At 37.4% G+C, this 18,648-nt stretch overlaps 1 protein-coding gene across 1 annotated transcript in view; it reads right to left on the reverse strand.

Annotated features, from left to right (window-relative positions):
• FAM204A (family with sequence similarity 204 member A) overlaps positions 1-17,535 on the reverse strand; it is a 33,158-nt gene extending 15,623 nt beyond the window's left edge. The window contains exons 1-6 of the mRNA XM_069460235.1: positions 17,500-17,535; positions 11,120-11,361; positions 10,469-10,556; positions 10,306-10,336; positions 9,981-10,080; positions 811-900 (exon numbers count right to left, since the gene is read on the reverse strand). Of these exons, the coding sequence (XP_069316336.1) occupies positions 811-900; positions 9,981-10,080; positions 10,306-10,336; positions 10,469-10,556; positions 11,120-11,353 (543 nt within the window). The 5' untranslated portion in view covers positions 11,354-11,361; positions 17,500-17,535. The remainder of the gene's footprint in view (positions 1-810; positions 901-9,980; positions 10,081-10,305; positions 10,337-10,468; positions 10,557-11,119; positions 11,362-17,499) is intronic.
• Between the last annotated feature and the right edge of the window lie 1,113 nt (positions 17,536-18,648).

Below are 18,648 nucleotides of genomic sequence, written 5' to 3' on the forward strand. Positions count from 1 at the left end.
AATAGCAAGTGTGGCCAGCAGTTTACACAGATAACCCATTATGCTCTCTACATAACTAAACACAATAGAGTAGTTAAAGTATGAAGTGAATGAGGTAAGGATCTGGGCACTAAAATAAAAGCTATGGTAAAGATTTTCCTAGAAAGGACAAAAAGGTATTACAAAACAACAACAACAACAACAACAAATGCATGCAAATATTGAGCTCTTTATATGTGACATTAATTCTCAACTGGCGGAATACTAGCCCCCTGCCCTGGGGAGTATAAGTCACAATCTTCTTGTGGCCTTCTTGGAAAAAGAATATTCAACATATCTACTAGTTTTATACTATAGAAAAAAAGCCTGAGAATTCTTTAGGGCTGAGGGAGATGTGCCGCACATAAGTAAGAAAGCATTTTAGCAGGGGTTAAGAAAAGGCTGAGGGATGTGATTTTAGAATACATAGCAGCCCTCAGGGAGAGTTAAACTGAGTGAAAGATGCAAATGGAAAAAGAAAGCTAGCCTTTTAATCATACCTGGAAAAAATCTTCTGATCTAGGTAAAATCTAAGGTTGAATATCAATCATGAGTTATTTCCAACATAAATTTTTGACCAGAATAATTTAAAAACAATAAAGACAAAAATAAAACATAACATTTCAAAGTAAATGACGGAATAAGAGGGAAGAAAACGGACGAGCAGGAAAATCTTAGGTCAAATATTTTAATGCTGAACTTAATAATCATAAAAAGAATGCATATTCTATGACTGCATATTCATTTTAGAAAATATGGAAACACAGAAAATGTGTCATCAGTATGACTCACCTCTCGAGTAGCTAGCTGGTTGCTGAGTTCCTCAGCCTTCTCAATATTCCACTCTTCCACAGCTTGGTCTATCCTCTTTTCAAGGCCTGACTAGAAAGAAAAGAAACCTAAAAATTAAAGGCAGGAAGGAAAGGCAAACATGTGCTAGCCAAGATTATGTCACAGGACTACACCAAATGCATTACATACATAGACCACTTAATTCTCACAATAACCCCATAAGATAGTTGGTACCGTGCCCACTGGTGCCAGAAGTCTCAGAGACATTAGATAGCTTACCCAAGGTCATATAACTTCTTGAACTAATAAAAAGGGGATGCAAATACAGATTTTTGTGACTCCAAAGCCTATGCTTTCCCTTAATAACAATAATAATGTTGATGATAATAATAGCTAAAATTTATGGAGTGCTTAATATGTGGCTGACCCTGGGCTTAGTACTATAAGAAAGCTCAGTTAATTCTCATAACAACTCCATGAAATAGTAATGTTACCCTGTTTTAAAGATGAGGAAACAGAGGTTTAGACTCCCTAACTTGGCCAAAGGCAGTTTGTAAGTAGTAAGGCCACCATGTGAACCCAGGTGTGCTCAGAGCCTCCGTTCTCAACCACAATTTCCTCCTTGTCTATACTGCCCATTTCTATAACTCAAGACTTTTATTTAATAGCCCCTCATAGTCTTTGTGGACATTAGGCTGAATATTAAACATGGGAGGAAATGACATATACTTCAGGAAATCATAACTGAAATTTTCATGGGATTACCAAACCGACTAGGGTAAAACTCATGATACATTTATGAAAAGATATTCAGACTTAAATAATATGAGTTCTAGCTTATGAAAATAGTTATTACAGGTAATAAAAATTTTAAAATATAGTCTAATATGATTCTTATGAAAAAATTTTCTTCTAACAATGAATTATTTAGTACATCATTTAACTTCCACATTTTCAGTTAATATTGTATCTACTACAGATTTCTTCCTCCTTATCTAATAACAGAAGTCCTAAGAATATGCTTGATTATGCTAGTCAACCGAGAGAAATTTTGTTCCTGTGTAGCTTTTGTTGAAATGAAACTTAAAAAATAACTACAACATAATTTGCCTAAAAAGACCACAGAAACAAGACCAGTGAGGTCGTCACTGATGTCTGTTGTTAAGAGAAAACTGTTCCTTCCCATGACCCCACCTAAGTACCTGGGAGGCCAACAGGCGTTTCTCCTTGCTCCCCACTGCAGCTAGAGACCTTCACTCAATAGTTCTTCGTAGTCTTTGACCCTATGCCATATGGCTCTAATGGTCTTCTCCGATTTTTGTCCTGTGATCATCTACTAGTTTCCAGAAATTTCCCCTTCTGGTATTTCTGCATAACTCTTCTCCTCATGGTCCAAACACCATCCTGGACTCACTTTTCCAACATTCTTCATCTTCAGGGACCTCTAACTCTACCCACCTCAGAAGTCTATACTCTAGGCCAGTGCCTATGTACCAGTTCTGGTCAGTGTACAGTGTCAATCCATGGGAAAAATAAGGAGTTTGTTCCAGAATGCAAATCCGCTTCATGACTAAGCACAGTTTTGTCTACATGACTTTTGGGCAGGAGGAAGGTAAGAAGACATTCTCACTGAGGAAGATAGTACACTGAGTTATTCAGGCACACATTCCTTATATCTTTGCAGACCAGTACTTTGAGGAGGATTGCTATAGGTCATGTTGTAGATATCATGAAAGCTCTACCCCCAAGCTTCACAATCTAGAATTCTGCTTCCTAAATATAATTCATCCACTTATCCTCCTACCCAATAAGCCTACTTTGTTTTATCTGGAACCTAATCCTTGGCACTCTCATATTTATTCTCACAGTTCCTCAGTCCCTTCCTAGACTCTTTCATCCTCCCTCTCTAGTTTGCAACCCATGATTAACCTTATCAAACTAGACTCTAAGCCAGTGGTTCTCAAAGTTTACCTTCTGGACCAGCAGTATCAACATTACCTGGGAACTTGTTAGAAATGCAAATTCCCTGCATCAGAAACGCTGGGCTGGGGCCCAGCAATCCACACAGTTCTGATGCAGGCTAAAATTTATGTCAACTACACTCTCATTCTTAAAACTATCCATTATCTCTTATTGTCCCTTAATCTTAGAAGTCCTCAAGGTTCTGTGATTAGCTTTTTTTCCTTCTTACTTTTCACTCTCCCCAGTAATCTACTCAATCCTGGGGCTTCACTTACTTCTCATGTGCTGATTTATATTTCTAATTCAAAACATCTGACTTCTCCCCTGTACCAAAATCTACATCTCTACCTACTTACTAGTAATCTTCATATTGAAGGCCTTGCCAAGGTAGTCTTCCATTTTATTGTATCTACAACAAACTCATCTCTTCCTGCCCTGCTTCTCCTCCTACTAGGTCACCCTTGACTGAATCCTCATTTTTAATGCTCCTAAGCCCTGCTCCCATGTGAGCTCTATTTTGGCAGAGTTGCTCACTTTGTCCTCCTGTGCTTCTTCAGGTCCTGATCATCCCTTATTTGGAATATTAGAATAATTTCCAAACTGATCTTCTCTTTCTGTCCTCCACTCTGTGCTGTTGCTATAACTCGTGTCCCTACAGCACTTACTGGTCTGACACACTGCAGTGAGTTGTGCCTCTGTCTTCCCCTTGGGTTCTATGCTCAATAAGAGCTCAACAAGGGCAGACTGTATGTCACTGGCTTTTCCCAGAATCTAATCAGTTCCTTCTGCCCAGGAGGCACTCACTCAGTCTGTGCTTAGAGCTAATATTCACAGTGCAGTTATCCATGCTCGCTTTAGCACTGAAAGGACTCCATCCCAACTGCGAACATTTATTATATATCCACTGCTTTGAAAAGTTCCCAAGAGAATTCCACAACTGTAATATTGAAATAATAATGCCCCTAGGATTAAAAAAAGGGTCACATGTATTGCACTTGATATAATCTATCCCTCTACTAGAATATATATTTCTTGAGGGCATGGATAATATCTTCTCTGTTTTGGGTTCCCAGAGCTTAGTACAGTACCTGTACCTAGAACTTTATATTTACTCTTAAATTTATATTGGAAATAGAGTTATTTTCTTTAAAAAATGTAATTTCAATACTCTCTCCTTCCTGTGCAAAATATTAGGTAGTTCTTGAAATGCCATTGAGACATATGAAATACATTAATATCAAACTTCAATTTCCTTGTACCACAAATTCTAGGATAGCCTAATATCTCAACCCAGACCTTATCCAATCACATCCAAGCAATCCATCAACCCAGACCTGTTCATCTCAGCAACATGGTCACTAACAGCATCCATTCTTAAGCCTGTCCTGTATGTACCACACAGCAGGTCTGTTCCTTTCAATTATCTAGGCTTTCGGAGATTATGTAAGATCTGGGTATTGCATTCCTTTACACCAGGACCTAAAATGAGCACAGACCAGTGCGTAACAAGGCATCCACTCTATTTCTGCCACCAATGCCCATGAATAAACAGGTGGTCTGCTCATGGAGTCACTTTGCTGCATCAACTTGCTAATTTCCTCTTGGCTACCATGGAGCCACAATTTAAAAGTTAACATCACAAAGGGGAAAAAGCAAGAACACTCCTCTTTTCTAGAAAATCATATGAACTGCAGAGCTTATAGGTATAATTTCCACTTGAAAATAAATCAGTGAAAATTACAAATCTATCTTTTCACCATCAACCAACTGCCATTCCCCCAGCCATTCGGAGCAGCATCTAACGGTGAGGGCAAAATATATTGGCAGCACCAGACTAAAGACAATGTGGTCAAAGCTATGGGTAAATGAAGTACTTGACTCATAAGCTTCAGTTTCCTTAGAGATAATGAGAGGAGTGGCTTGAATGATCAAAATTTCCTCCTAGAAATAAAAATCCTAAGTTTCTAATGCATTTTCAACTTCATTTTTAGCGCTTTCAATAGTATTTTGTTTGTTTTTTTAAATTTCAACAAAGTTTCACTCAATACAACTGTTTTTCTTTTTCTCCGTTTCCTTTTTTTCTGGCAATTTATTTAAGTAAAGTATAATCATGCCTTTTAGCTCTGAAAAATTTCTGGTTCCACATGTATATTCAAACTTTGTTTCTATAAGAACATATTAACATTCCAAGTACATTCAAAATGCTTATATTAGTAAAAAAAAAAAAAAAAATCCTCTGTAAAACATTTCCATCTCCTTAAGATCGTTAAGTTCATAGCAGGTTACAAAGAGCTCAGCTGGCAAGGTCAGACCTGGGTTCAAATACCAGCTCCTCTACTTATGAACTAAGCAACCCCGAATGAGTGTGGAAACCTCTGTGGGTTACAGTTACCTCGCATGCAGTAAAAAGAGAATAAAACCACATCTTCTACAAGGTTAACATAAAGGTTAAAGAAAATATACGTAAAATACCTAGCCAAGTTTTTAGAATATAGTGATCATCCAATAAATAATAAGCTACTTCTATTATTACTATCTAAATATCAGGATACCATTAATGTAAAGAGAAGGCTCATCTCTATTGGTTACAGACTTCATCATAGTTCTTTAAGAACTCAGATCCAAGCACAAAAAACCCAAGAATTCAACCCAAGAGTCAGTAAGTAGTCTCATGAAACAGAATTTGAGCATAAGGCTTTTTTGCAAATTTTAAGTTGGACCCAAGAGTAGCCTTTATTTGCTTTATCTACGACGACATCTTCCATACCACAGGCATGGCAGTAGACACAGCAGTGCTGCCGACAACTTGCAGTGTTCTCATGTGCCTCTAAGTTGCTTTTTGGCCAGAATCAAAATATAGCTTAAGATACATCTGAACGCAGACAAAGCAACTTTGGGATGGCAATTTGGCCACAGGTGGAAAATTCATCTAAGGGCAATATCAAACAGGTTCCCACAAGGCAACAACTAACCTCTAATTAACAAAGTTTTACTGCAGATGTCAAAAGACATGACTACAAATATTTAAGAAATTTATGGGTACTAGGTTTAACATTATGGACTAACATCCATGTGTGCATATGTAGACTATCTTTACACGATTAAAGCTCCTAAAGTCAAACTGCACCACATTATATTTCTACAGAAATTTTGCTACTAAACATTTGGATACTATATTTAATTTTAAAGGTTAATACCTATGACTTATCTACTGAAGTTGGCTTCACTGGACCTAAACAACTAGAAGAAAAAAATGAGGTAATTTCTCCATAAAGGGTTGGGGGAGAGTTACCTTTATATGTAAGTCATGTGTTTATTTATGATTGTGTTACCTTTATATATAAATCATAGCCACTTAAATTATTTGAGTAAGTAAAAACTAAGTTCGACTGTTACTTCAGAAAAATCTAAATTTGGGACCAAAATGACTTGGGTTTAAAGTCTCATTTCACTTCTTACCTGCTGTTTGTTTCCTTAGGCAAACTATGCTGAGCTTCAGTTTCTTCATCTGTATTACAAGACTACTATTAGCCCTACCTACCGACTCCACAGGGATTACATAGGGATCAAGAGAGAATGCTTTCTAACCAACACTAGGGGAACTTCATGATACCACTACAACACCCCCACACCTCTCCCTTCACACTCCTACACCTCTCTCCCCACCCACTCAAGGTAGCAAGCCTTTTAATTGATCTATGTATTGGAGTAACCATGTAAGTATCTGGTTGGAAAAAGCATTCTGCTAAAGAAAAAAATAAGTTTGAAAAAGCTACACTATAGCAGTTTCCTCTCATAAACAACTATAAAAAATCATCAAAGACATTGTACAATCACTCCAAAATTTAATAAAGTACCTCTGGTTTTTCATGCCAAAAAGTATCCATTAGGTATATGTAAAACTACTTCAATAATGACTGCTGACTAATCAAATTGATTCAACCAAAGAATATCTGAGACATTTATAGTGAAATTAATGAGTGAAATTTATTCTAAAGAAATTCCCACAGATTTGAAATAATTATGTTATGATTACAGAATTATTAGTAAGTCCCAGAACTGCTGCCAGAAACACAATTATAGCTGTATTTAATACAAAGAACATTTTAAAACAGCTTTGGATATTAGGAAGATTACACTTAAAAACTACAAGCCTCTGCATTGTCTGGGAAGCAGGTGACAGCAGTGTTGTAAATAGACATTCTTGGTTGAACAACAGTTTCAGCTTGGCAGTGTTCCAAAACAAAAAAAAGAACAGGAAAAAAAGAAAAAGACTGCATGATAGATGTAAGATTAAGAAGTTTGTTTTGTTTTACCATTCTAGAGGGTTGAGTGAATACAAAATAAAAAGGCTCTCTGAGATACAGTAACAGATCAAACTCTGCTCCAGAGAAATAAAATAATGGATGGAAATCCATGCTAGTTTTGCCCAAACTGCATCACGGATTTTCATGATCCTCTCTAGATTTCATGAGCAATAGTTACTATCTGCTGGACTTACATTTATTCTTGGCTTTTATCTTGGTGCTGCCAATGTGGACATTCTTTTAAGTTTATTTACTCTGCTGTATTAACAGTAGAGACTTTAGCAGAACAGCAAAAGGGATACCATATAAAACAGTGATCCCAAGGAAAGAACAAATGGGGACCTGCTAGCATGCAATTATACTGAATTACCAAGAGAATATGAAAGAATTTGGTTTCACTAAATCCTTCCGTTCCTTTTATGCTTGTGTTTAATTGAAAGACGTTAAGTGCTGGCAAAATCCTGGCCAGATGTAAGCCTGGCCAGGTCAGTCTCCTTGTTTAGAAGACTGCCACAACTTTCTTAGCCAGATGCCATTTATATGGAGAAATGTCTACTCTTAAGAACACCCAAACATAAAATAGATCAATGGGTGAGTACAAAAGGACTTACTGGCAGTCTCCCTTAAAAGAGATTTCATATTTAAAACGGTGTTTGGCTTATAATTTTCTTCTATAACACATTTAATGCATAATGTGAAATAGAACAGTAGTTCCTAAAAGTGAGTTGTTTAAAAGATTTTGCACAAAGAATCCTAGTATCCTGTATTAAAGGAACTCCACACAAATTCTAAACTCTAGACAATGAATGAGTTAGCCATTTCTGCCCAGTATCAAGAAGGTACAATTTAATATGTAGGATAATAAAATTTTAATATAGATAGTTTGTAAAAAAAATTTCTCTGAATTTCTACTCTTTGGAATGGCTACAAAGTTAATTTCATGGCTTTAACTTTACTAAGAAACAATTAGACATTCTAAAGTCATTATAGTTAAGAGAAAACATAACAAATACTGTAAATACTTGAAAATCAAAGACGAACTAATTCACAAGCAAAACTTTAAAAATATTTCCTAGTAGAACCAATATTTAACCATTCATTCTCTCAAAAGAACAATCCAGTCAGTGGCTAAGACTATATATAGCAGGTCTGCCAGAGATGGCTCATGGGCCAAAGCTGTCAGCATGATCCTTCTCTCTGATGCTTTAGAACAGATTTGGTATAGTCAAGAGCATCCCCCTTCACAAGGCAACTCCTCTCAGTCCACCAAAACCACAAGGGTCAACAGCATGCCAATTTTTCTTTCAAACAGTTACCAACCCTTCTGCAGCGAGCCTAGGAAACTGAGTATGGTGTCATGAAACCTGGGTTTTAGTTTCAACTCTACCAGTGATCTTTCTTTGTAAGAAATTTAGCATTTCTGCACAATGTTTGTAAAAAGGAAGTTGCTCAGCAGCAGTAATTAGCTGCGGCCAAAAGGGTTCCAACTCCCTAGCATTCTAGGGACTATTTTTAGAGAATAAGAATTCTTTGCAAAGTTGGAATCAAAAAACTCACATATAAAATTCTGTTGTGACAGTTCCTTAATGTGTGCACTCTCAATGACACAATACCAACCAATGATGGATTTACAATCAGAGGCTTTTCACAAGAAATACTGACTGAACAGAATAATGGCAAAGATCTCTGAGTACACATAGTAGTCTACAGCAATGATCCATGGAAGAAGCATCTGTCTATAAACACAGAATACGATACACTTGGGCTTCACCTAGCCCCTGCACCTTTAGCTCTACCACTCCACACTTGATTTTCTGAGTTTACTGACATTGCCCTGTCAACATTCACCTATGTGAATACGTGAGTTACTCACTCTTTCAAGCCTTTACTAAGTATTAATATACCTAGAGACTGACTACTCCAAATGTGTATCTCAAGCTCAGACTCTCCTGAGGCACCACCTCATTATGCTAACCATGTACTCTGTTTCCGTAATACCCATGCCCAAAACTATAGTTTGCATTGGCCTCAATCTAAATCTTTTCCCTTCCCAAACTTTATCTTTGTAACTAGCATCACTATTCACACTATTGCTTAAGGCAAAAGATGGAATGGCTCTCTCCCCTTCCCTATCACCTTATTAGCAATCCAGAGGCAAATATCATCAATTCTACTTCTGTATTATACCTCAAATCTATCCACTTTTCTCCACCTTCAGCAGCACCATTCTTGTTCAATCCACCATCTTCATGTGCCTAGAAGTGTCCTGTTTTCTTCTCATCTACTTTTGCTGCCTCACAGTCAACTCACCATGTAACAGCCAGACCAATCTTTTTAAACATAAAGTAGACCATGTCACTCCTTTGACTTAAAACGTTTTAATGACTCTTGACCACATTGTGAATAAAAGCCATTTCCTTATTATGCCCCTATACAGTTTGGTCCCTCCCTGCCTGCGTCTTTAATCTTATCATGGGCTACCCTCCTCCTTGCTGACCCCATTCCAGCCAGGCTGGCCTTCTTACAGTTTGCCAAGTGTTCCCAGGACCACTCTTTCTTCCCTAGGACCTTTCCCCATGCCTCAGCACTAGCATTCTTTATAGAGATGGTTTTATTCCCACCTTCAGGTCTCCATGAAATGGCATTTTCTAAGAAAGGATGACCACCCAAGCTAAAGTGGGATATCCATCTTAATTTTTTCACAACAACCTGTTATTTTTCTTCTTAATATTTCTTAATTATTTGTAACTATATATTTACTTGTTTATCTAGCATCTTTTTGGTACACAGAGGGCATGTGAACTTTTTAACTGAATAAATTAATAAAGACAAGTACCTTAGGAAAGGCTAATCAAAAACATATCCTATAGCTAATGTAAGATGCAGTAAAAAAGTTCTTACCTTCTCAACTTTTTTCTTTTTAACAGGGGGTTCAAATCTATCATTGACTCCAAAATACTGAGTAAGTTCCTTCCACTGGGTTTCATTTGAGGACTGTTCACTGCAAGAAGATAAACAATAAGTTTTGTTTTACATAAAATGTATTCATTTTTATTTGTACGGTTTTTAATTAGTTACAATTATATTACCCGTTTTTAATTGGTTACTACAATTATACTACAACTACTAGTTCTTACGTTTGATCACTATCAGAGATAAGTAGTTCAACTATTTGGATAAGTTCTACATCTGTCTAGAATAAATAACTATTTTAAATTCTACCCACCTATGAGATTCTTTTTCATTCTTCAATTTATCTGAAAAGAATTCACAAAGTGTCAATACCTGTGTATTTGGTTGTTATTTCAAAATTATGTTTTCAAAAAATAGCTGAACTGAGCCACAATTTAGCATTAACACTACTGACAAACTGAATTAAAACAAAACACCTTTTCTGGAGCGTTTTCTTTTTTTCCTTCTGAATCTTGAGGTTGAGCTTTTCTGTTCAGAATGTTTTTTGTGCAATTCTTGAAATTTCTATGTAAAAGAAAAAAATATAAGAAGCAAATATACTTTGCAGAAAAACATGTAATTAAAAACATGTTAAGTAAAAAAAAATTATATCCTACCATGTATAAAGATACCAATCTAACAAAAGTAGTCAATTCTTGAGATACTCTAGTCTCTGAGAGTCTCACAACCTGAGTTTTGATATTCATTTATTTCTAAATAAGTCATTTGATAATTTAAAAGTGAAACTCAACGACTCGTATAGATAATAGTAGGTCCATAGATAAAAGAGATAAAATAAAAACAGAAATTCCTCATGTATTCATGTTAGGCAAAACAGCTAATCCTACATAGCGTTTTTTTTCTCCTTCCTTTTTTTATGAAAACAAAACAAAAATAAAAGCAAGTATCAAAGTGGCCACTGCCTCAAAGAATAGCAAAAGTATTCTGAGTCCATCTTCCCTACCTGTTAGGTCCCAAGAACGTATGCATCTTAACCAAGGCAGACACACACAAGGGACACACACACACATACACACACACACGCGCGCGTACACATGGCGTTAAAAAGCACATCAGAGAAAACCTACATTCCACATATTTAAGGAAATTCCAGAAGGGCACTCTTCATACGCATTTACATTTGCCTTTGTTTCAGTTTTAGATTCATCTGTTGGGAAATCTGAGATTTCTGTTTTTTGAATGGTTCCATCCTCTTTATCTTCCTGTAAGTTAAGTCCCGAGTCCCCTAATGTGGCTTCATCTTCAGAATTTGACTCAACATCACTTTCATTTAGGCCAGAAGGTAGCAGCCCACTCCACATCTTTTCTTCTATGAAGAAAAAGATGAATTTAGTCTTATAGAATAGCCATGGAAATTATTTTAACACATTGACTGCCACACTAGAAAAAAAAATTTTTTCCTTGGGGCCACGGTATTTTATTATGAAAATAGAATAAAAATTTTAGAAACAAAACAATCCTTTCTAATAAAAAAATTGTTATTTTTTGTTGTTTTCCATGCGTGAGTTATATGCAATTAAATTGTCAATATTAACTGTAACAATAAGAAGATCAACAAGCAAGATTTTCAGGAACCACTGCAGTTATATATGCTTCATGAGGCCCCTGGCTCAAAACTAGCATGAGTTAAATACAACTGACTAGGTAGTTAATGTGTTAAAAACATTAGAAGACTCCCCAGGAACCTAATGATTATAACAATGGTTGGGATTATAACAGTCCACCTAAACTTTTTTTTTGAAATCTGAAATGGGATGGGATGGGATGAACCCTCTGTATTAAAATAACTAAAATCTTCACTGTGTAAAAACCAAAAACAGTTTAAAAGCAGTTTAAACAAGTTGGTTACAACACATACCTACAAATAAGGAAAGTAGGACCTTGATTCTCTAACATATGGATAGTTTTATCTAAAAAAAATGAAATTCAGTAAAGCATTCATTGCCCAAGAATTTTAATAGCCTAATAATATACTTTGCAAGCAATTTAAATACCATATTCAAACTTCATCAATTAGAGAAAATAAAGATGGATATTTTACCTATATTTTAATGAATAAAACTTTCAGGGAGCTTATTGTCTAAGGAGCAGGAAAATAATCATTTAAAGGAAAATTTTAAGCTATGGTAAAAAGTTTGAGGAAGGCATGGTAGTACCTAGTTTGAAATTTAATACTATTTGCTAAAATAATACTAAACGAAATATAATCCTAACAATTTAACAAAAACATACAGTTTTCCTGAGTAACAATACTATATTTGGGAAAATAATGTTAAAGTTCAGGATAACATTTATCATCAGCTATACAGGTAGAGAGAACCATTAGCAGTTAAGTTTAATAAAAGTGATTTTAAAAATCAGAAGTTGTATCATTTGTTAAAATTATACTTGAGTACATTTTCATTGGTCTCCATGGTACAATTTATTTTAGAATACATACTGAGCCAAAACCAGTTCCTTAAAGATATGTCTAAAATAGAGAAATTGGCTGTACCACTCACAACTTACTGCCAATCTAATGGAATAAAATGGAAGGACAGAAATCTGTTCGGCCACGTTTCCTGTCTCATATTGTGATTAACCTAGTAAGAAAACCATTACCATTCTCTGAGACACCGGCATCTGATTAATAAATTTCTGTTATCTTTTAAGGACCTCATCCTAGGTCCAAAGAATCAGACCTTACTTTTTGGTTTTGATCCTGCCTCATCAGTTGCGGGGTCTCTGCAATATCCTCACCAAATATTTTCTTGGCTCTTTATGAGGAAGTACTCCAGCATTTAACTGTTCCAACTGGAATCCTGACTCTGCCACCTACCAGTGTTGTTATGAGGAAATCACTTAACATCTCTGACCCTCAATTTCTTTATCTGTAATGCTTGGTTAATTATACTGCTTATAGGGTTGTTCTGAGGATTAAATGAGATAAGCCCCTCAACACAGTGTTTAGGAGGTCCTAGGGGTTCAATAAATATTAAGTTCTTTTTGCTATTATTATTTCTGTGGCCATGTATTGCATTTTTGTCATTTCTATTGTCAGAGGCAGGGTTCATAAAATAGTTTTGAAGTTTCTGATATTTGTGTTGTATTCATTTAGCAAGTGATGCAAATCATTTACTTCCCTGATATCCAGTCTGCCATCAAGTGTCTACAAAAACTTAAGTATTTGGTTTTCTGAATGGAGCACTAAAAAAAGAGGCAAATTACCAGGAAGATGATGGGAGCTTAAACATCAAAGCTCCTCATTTGCACAGGTCCTTCCAAAGCACTGTACCTAATTTCTATCCAGAATTTGCATTTCTTTTTTAAAAGAAGAGAATCAAAATTATATAATCCCAGGTTCCACAAAACCTGGACTCATCCCTAAACCTCGCCTGTGGATTTTAAAAGCTGGAATAGAGGTACTCTTGAGAGTCTCTCATAGCACAAAAGACATCATGAAAAATATGCCAATTTTAGAAAACATGTTATACTATTAATAAAAAGATTTCTACTGTTCTGAGTAGCGGGAGGAGAGCAGTAACAAGCTCCAACATGACTTGCCACTGGCATATAATATATCTTCAGATTCATTATCCATTTAAGGACTTAAGGACAGTAACATTTTCTTAATTTAAATAGTGATGCTAACTGGGGTCTTCTTTTCCTGTCCACAGCAGCTTTTACATGTCCACTGTGTGCCAGACATTCTTCCAGACCCTGGGGACAGAAATATATAAAACAATCAAAAATCCCTAGCCTCATGGAGTGACACACACACAGCAGGTTTCTGTCCATCAGCAGCCAAGTATCATTCAACTTGGACTTCAGATGTGACTGCTCATAAAAAGGCATGTGCTGCTCCAATGGGCAGTGGCACAGGTTTTCCTGTTGGACGACTGTTTTAGCATCTCTGCAGGGTGACAGTCTATGCTCTGGGCACCCAAACATGCTTCTCTCTGGGGAGCAGTCTCAGTTACCCTGGAGAGGGCATGTCTTTTTTTTTTTTAATCAACCTTCAAGCAGTTGTGCATTTTCAATGGCTTTTTGGACTTTCTCAAGATTACCTATTTGTAGCTCTTGCTGATGTGGCATTAAGAACTATCCTCAGTGTGGCATTTGCCTGGTATGATAATTTAAGTGTACCCAAAGAAAAAACAAAAGTTAAAATAACTTTTAAAAAGTGGAATCCACCTCCAAATCCATAAAATAAGGCAAGATTCAAATAAGGTATGTTTCTGAACTCAGTTCTTAAAAATCTTTAAAGTCATGAGCCATTTTCCTGTGACTGTTAAAAAAACAAACAAACAACAACAACAACAAAAAAAACGAATACAAGGGAGACTCAGGAGCCACTCACAGACACAGATAACTGCTGCCACTCACTGTGGAGCCTCAAAATGGAGTTGCCCATGTAAGAAGCAGCTCAATCACAAATCAGCCAATATGGAGAGGCTACTTAGTGACTTTTGCTTTGGGCTCATGTTTGAAAACACTGTCTTTCTATTCATAGCATATATATGTCATTCGTACAGCTTCCAACTGGCACCATGTTAGGCCTCCTGGTATTCTTGTTTTGGCTGCTCTAAAGGATGATTCTGCATTTCTTTGAAATGTCTCTTACTCGTGCCTTTTGGAGTGTATTTCTTTATTTTAAAGCACATAATCCCAAATTATCCATTAACTGTGAAAATTCACTCAGACATTCTCAAGAGATGTGGAACACCAGAGAAATAGAAACTTAATTTTTTTGGTGCAGATTACAGCCAGGTCTTTATAACAGTCAAGGTATTAAATCATAAGCTTTCATTTTCTTAGCCTACAACACAAATAACTTTCAGTTTAATTATTTTAGCCCCAAGGAAAATGTTTTTTCTCTAAGGTTTTGAATATTACCTTCTTCTTCATTTTAGACACCTTCTACCTCCAGAGTCAAGATTTATTCCATCCCACAATTATTCTCAAAAACATTCTGGGTGTACTGCACAGAATGCATCTCTAGTCCTGGCCTGACACAATTTACTGTGAACTGAAAATATTTATGTACGGTCCTAGTCTAAATAGCTAAGTTTTCTTTTGCCCTTGAAAATCAACCATAGTCATTATTACTTAGTATATTGGGTCAAATAACAATGCATCAAGAACAGGATACAGTTCAGCAGTTCTAATCTAAGGTTTTCACAAACTTTATGAAGATGGTAATGGGGGTCTCTAAGCTAATTTCAATATTCAAAAAGCCCAACATATTTTATTATTCCTGCCAGTGAGACAGTATCATCCATCATTAGGTGAGGAGATAAAAATTCAGTGAAGCATTATTCTTCACCACATGCTCATCAAAGACTCTGATTAGTAGCTATAGGCCTGATTTTTATAAGAAAAGCAATTAATGAATATAGTAGACACAATCTTTCAAAACACAGCATCTATGGCGATATCAAATTATAATAAAAATGGTTCTACATTGTGCAAGGATTCGGAACCATTGGTTACAGAGGGGAAACACTGTCTTGAAAGAAGACAGTTTCTAGTCTTAAGCAACGTGATTAGTGGCAAGCCACTGTGTTTGTCTGGGTCTCCATTCTTAAGCTATAAAATGAAGGTTTGCTCAGATGATCTCTGAGATGTCTTGAAGCTCTAAAATGTCTCTTTATGATCTCAATAAGTGCCCCAAATGCCCAGACCCAGCTCACTCACTCTTTTCTGTAACACTCCATTCTCTCCTAGTGAGATCCAATTCTTATTAAACCCCAATACCCCAATAGATAAGGTTTTTTTCCTTCTACCTAGCAACCCAGCCAAGATTACTACTAGTTTACAGAAAGGCTCTGTACCTCAGGACACTGAGAAGGGGAAGGAAACTCTAGTTACAACAGAAGACGGAAGAAACAGAACCAGAAAGGGGAAACAAAGCAAGTCACTGCTACACATGGCATACAAACAATGTGGCAAGTCTTGGTCTACCAGTAATCTCCACAACAATCCTTCCACTAGGAATCACTATCTATACCCCTTTTACAGATGAGGCAACTTAATTGTCTAATGCATTGTGATCTATTCATTTCACAAAAATAGGGATGTAAGCCTTTACATTATGAATTTTTAGAGGCCAAAGTTATAAGTGGTAACATATTCATGGAGACAAGGATTTAAGAGTGGGTCTGAAGAATGACTCTAGCCTCTAATTATAGACTTGTTAGAATTTGGTTAAGAATTTTTTTTCTTAAGTACAAAAAACTATGTAAGATGCTATACTAAATTGTATACATCAAAGTCACAATCAGAGGTTTGAGTAATAGTGTCATATTTTCTGGAAGACAAGGCAGCTGCTTATAACCAAAACTCAAAAGATATAATCTAAGCGGCTCCATGGCTAAACGTTTCCTGTCTCTAATATTCCAGAATTTAAATTCCATTTTCATCAAATGAAGCTGTCTTATTTCTCATATTTCATATTCAATTAGAAATAATCCCAGAAATCTGAACCCTGTCTGATCTAAAACTAATCTTACCTGTAAAACAAGCATAAGCCACCACTCAACAATCTAAAGATCTTGTTAAATAATCTACACAATAATCAGTTCTTTTGACTTGGAATTGGTTACTTAACTAAAATATTTTTAAGCATGTAACATAAACATTAACAAAAATGTCTTATTTACTTTTATGAAATAAATGTGTTGCCTTTTCTCAAAAAGGTACAGAAAGTACAAGTGATCGTAGGCCTGAATTCGAATTGAAACTGACAATCTGCTTATCCAGATAAACTATTTAGTAGGATTTTCCACGTATGCATATGTTTTAATTAAAGTGTTTGTTTAGTCGAGGCATGGAAAACACTTCCCCAGACCTACATGGAATTCTACAATTATCCAGTAACATTTCAAGGTTCATTTTAAGTTGATTCTGCTGTGAGAATACTTACAATGTTCAAGATTGCAAAAGGGTGGCTCTATAAAGGTACACCTTTTCCTGCTTGGCTGCACAACCCGGAACTCCGCAGACTCGCTGGCGGCAGTGCCACACTCCAATCCCCAAACGGGGAGAATCCCCTCCCGGACACAGAACTAAGCGCCCCAGATTCCAGCGTAGGACGTCTGGCCTGCTGACATTCCCATTAACTGGAGCTGTCTTCCGGGATACAGCAATTGTAAATATAATGCTGTTTTCCCGATTCAAACCCCCCTCACCGCCCCCCCCCTCACTCTGGCTGGGGTGGGACTGAGAAACCTTCTCCCACTAACAGAGCGGGGAAGGCGCCGCGACGCCCCTTCTGAAGAGCGGGCAGCCCCGCCGTCCTCCCCTGGGCCCGGGCCAGGGGCTTTTCTAACCCGCTCCCGGCAGCTCATCTGAGGAGCTGAGGGGCCGCCCACTCTGGTTCCCTCAGCTGCCCGCACGGAGCCCTCCCGGACTCTCTACGCCAGAGCCCGGGCCGGCCGGTAACCAGCCTGCAATAACCCGTACTCACCCGTCAAAAAGCGGCGTCCCGGCAGCCATCTTATGACCCCGCCAACATCGCGCCTTCTCATTGGCTTCGGCGTCTCAGCCAATGGGTTGGGGCCGTTCTGGCCCTACAGTCGCCATGGCAATTGGCCTTGCTTGGCTTCCTTTTTCTGGCGACCTAAAGGAGGCGGTTAGTTTCTTTCTTCTTGTTCTCCCCCATCCCCTTTTCTCTTACCGCTTTCCCCTTCCGAACGTTTTTTAAGGCTTTGTTCCTTCTCCATTCCCTGCTGTACAGCAGCGCATCTGGGTGAGGAAAATGCTGACGAAGACATTGAACTGAGTTCAGGCCACCAGGAGGGAGAATGGTTGCCAACGCTCTCTAGGTCCTTCTGCAAACGTTTTCATTCATTCATCCTTTCCCCCTCCCTTCTTTTCTTTTCTTTTCTCCCCCGTCCTCCCCCCTGAACATGCTTATTGAGCGCCCACTGTGTACCAGGCACCGTGGCAGCCTCTGGTTAGCGGATACCGGTTCCAACTCCTGCTCTCCTGGTAATACCATCTGGTGATGGAGTCCGTCCGGAATGCTTCACTGTCCAGCTGTGTGGCCTTGGCCAAAAATTGACCCAACTCCTTCTCCGTGGAAGGCACTGGGTTATGCCCTGCCCAGAATGTTGAGGAGCATGGGGGGGAAAGCAAACAAGAAAAAAGCACTGTGAAGGAAATAAAGTAGCCTAATGTGATAGAGATGAGAGGAGGGCTATTTTAGAAATGCTTGCATTTTTGCAAATAGGGCTGTGTAATAAGAATAAGGTTAAGAGTACTTGTCAATTTTCTAGTGTTGTGATGATTATATAATACAGTAGTCCCCCGCAATCAAGGTTTTGCTTCACTGGTTTCAGTTACCTGCGGTCAACCAGGGGTTCACTGAAAATATTAAATGGAAAATTTTAGAAATAAACAATCCATAAGTTTCCATTTGCACACCTGAGTAGCTTGATGAAATCTTGAGCGATGTGTATTATCCCTTTATCCAGTGTATCCATGCTATATATGCTACCATCCCGTTAGTCACTTAGAAGTCATCTCAGTTGTCAGACTGAAAAAACATAAATAGGATTTGTTGCTATTCCAGGTTTCAAGCATCTATTGAGGATCTTGGAACGTAGTCCTGGTG

The sequence above is a fragment of the Eulemur rufifrons genome, chromosome 28 (genome assembly GCF_041146395.1).
Source record: "Eulemur rufifrons isolate Redbay chromosome 28, OSU_ERuf_1, whole genome shotgun sequence".
NCBI classification, from domain to species: domain Eukaryota; kingdom Metazoa; phylum Chordata; class Mammalia; order Primates; family Lemuridae; genus Eulemur; species Eulemur rufifrons.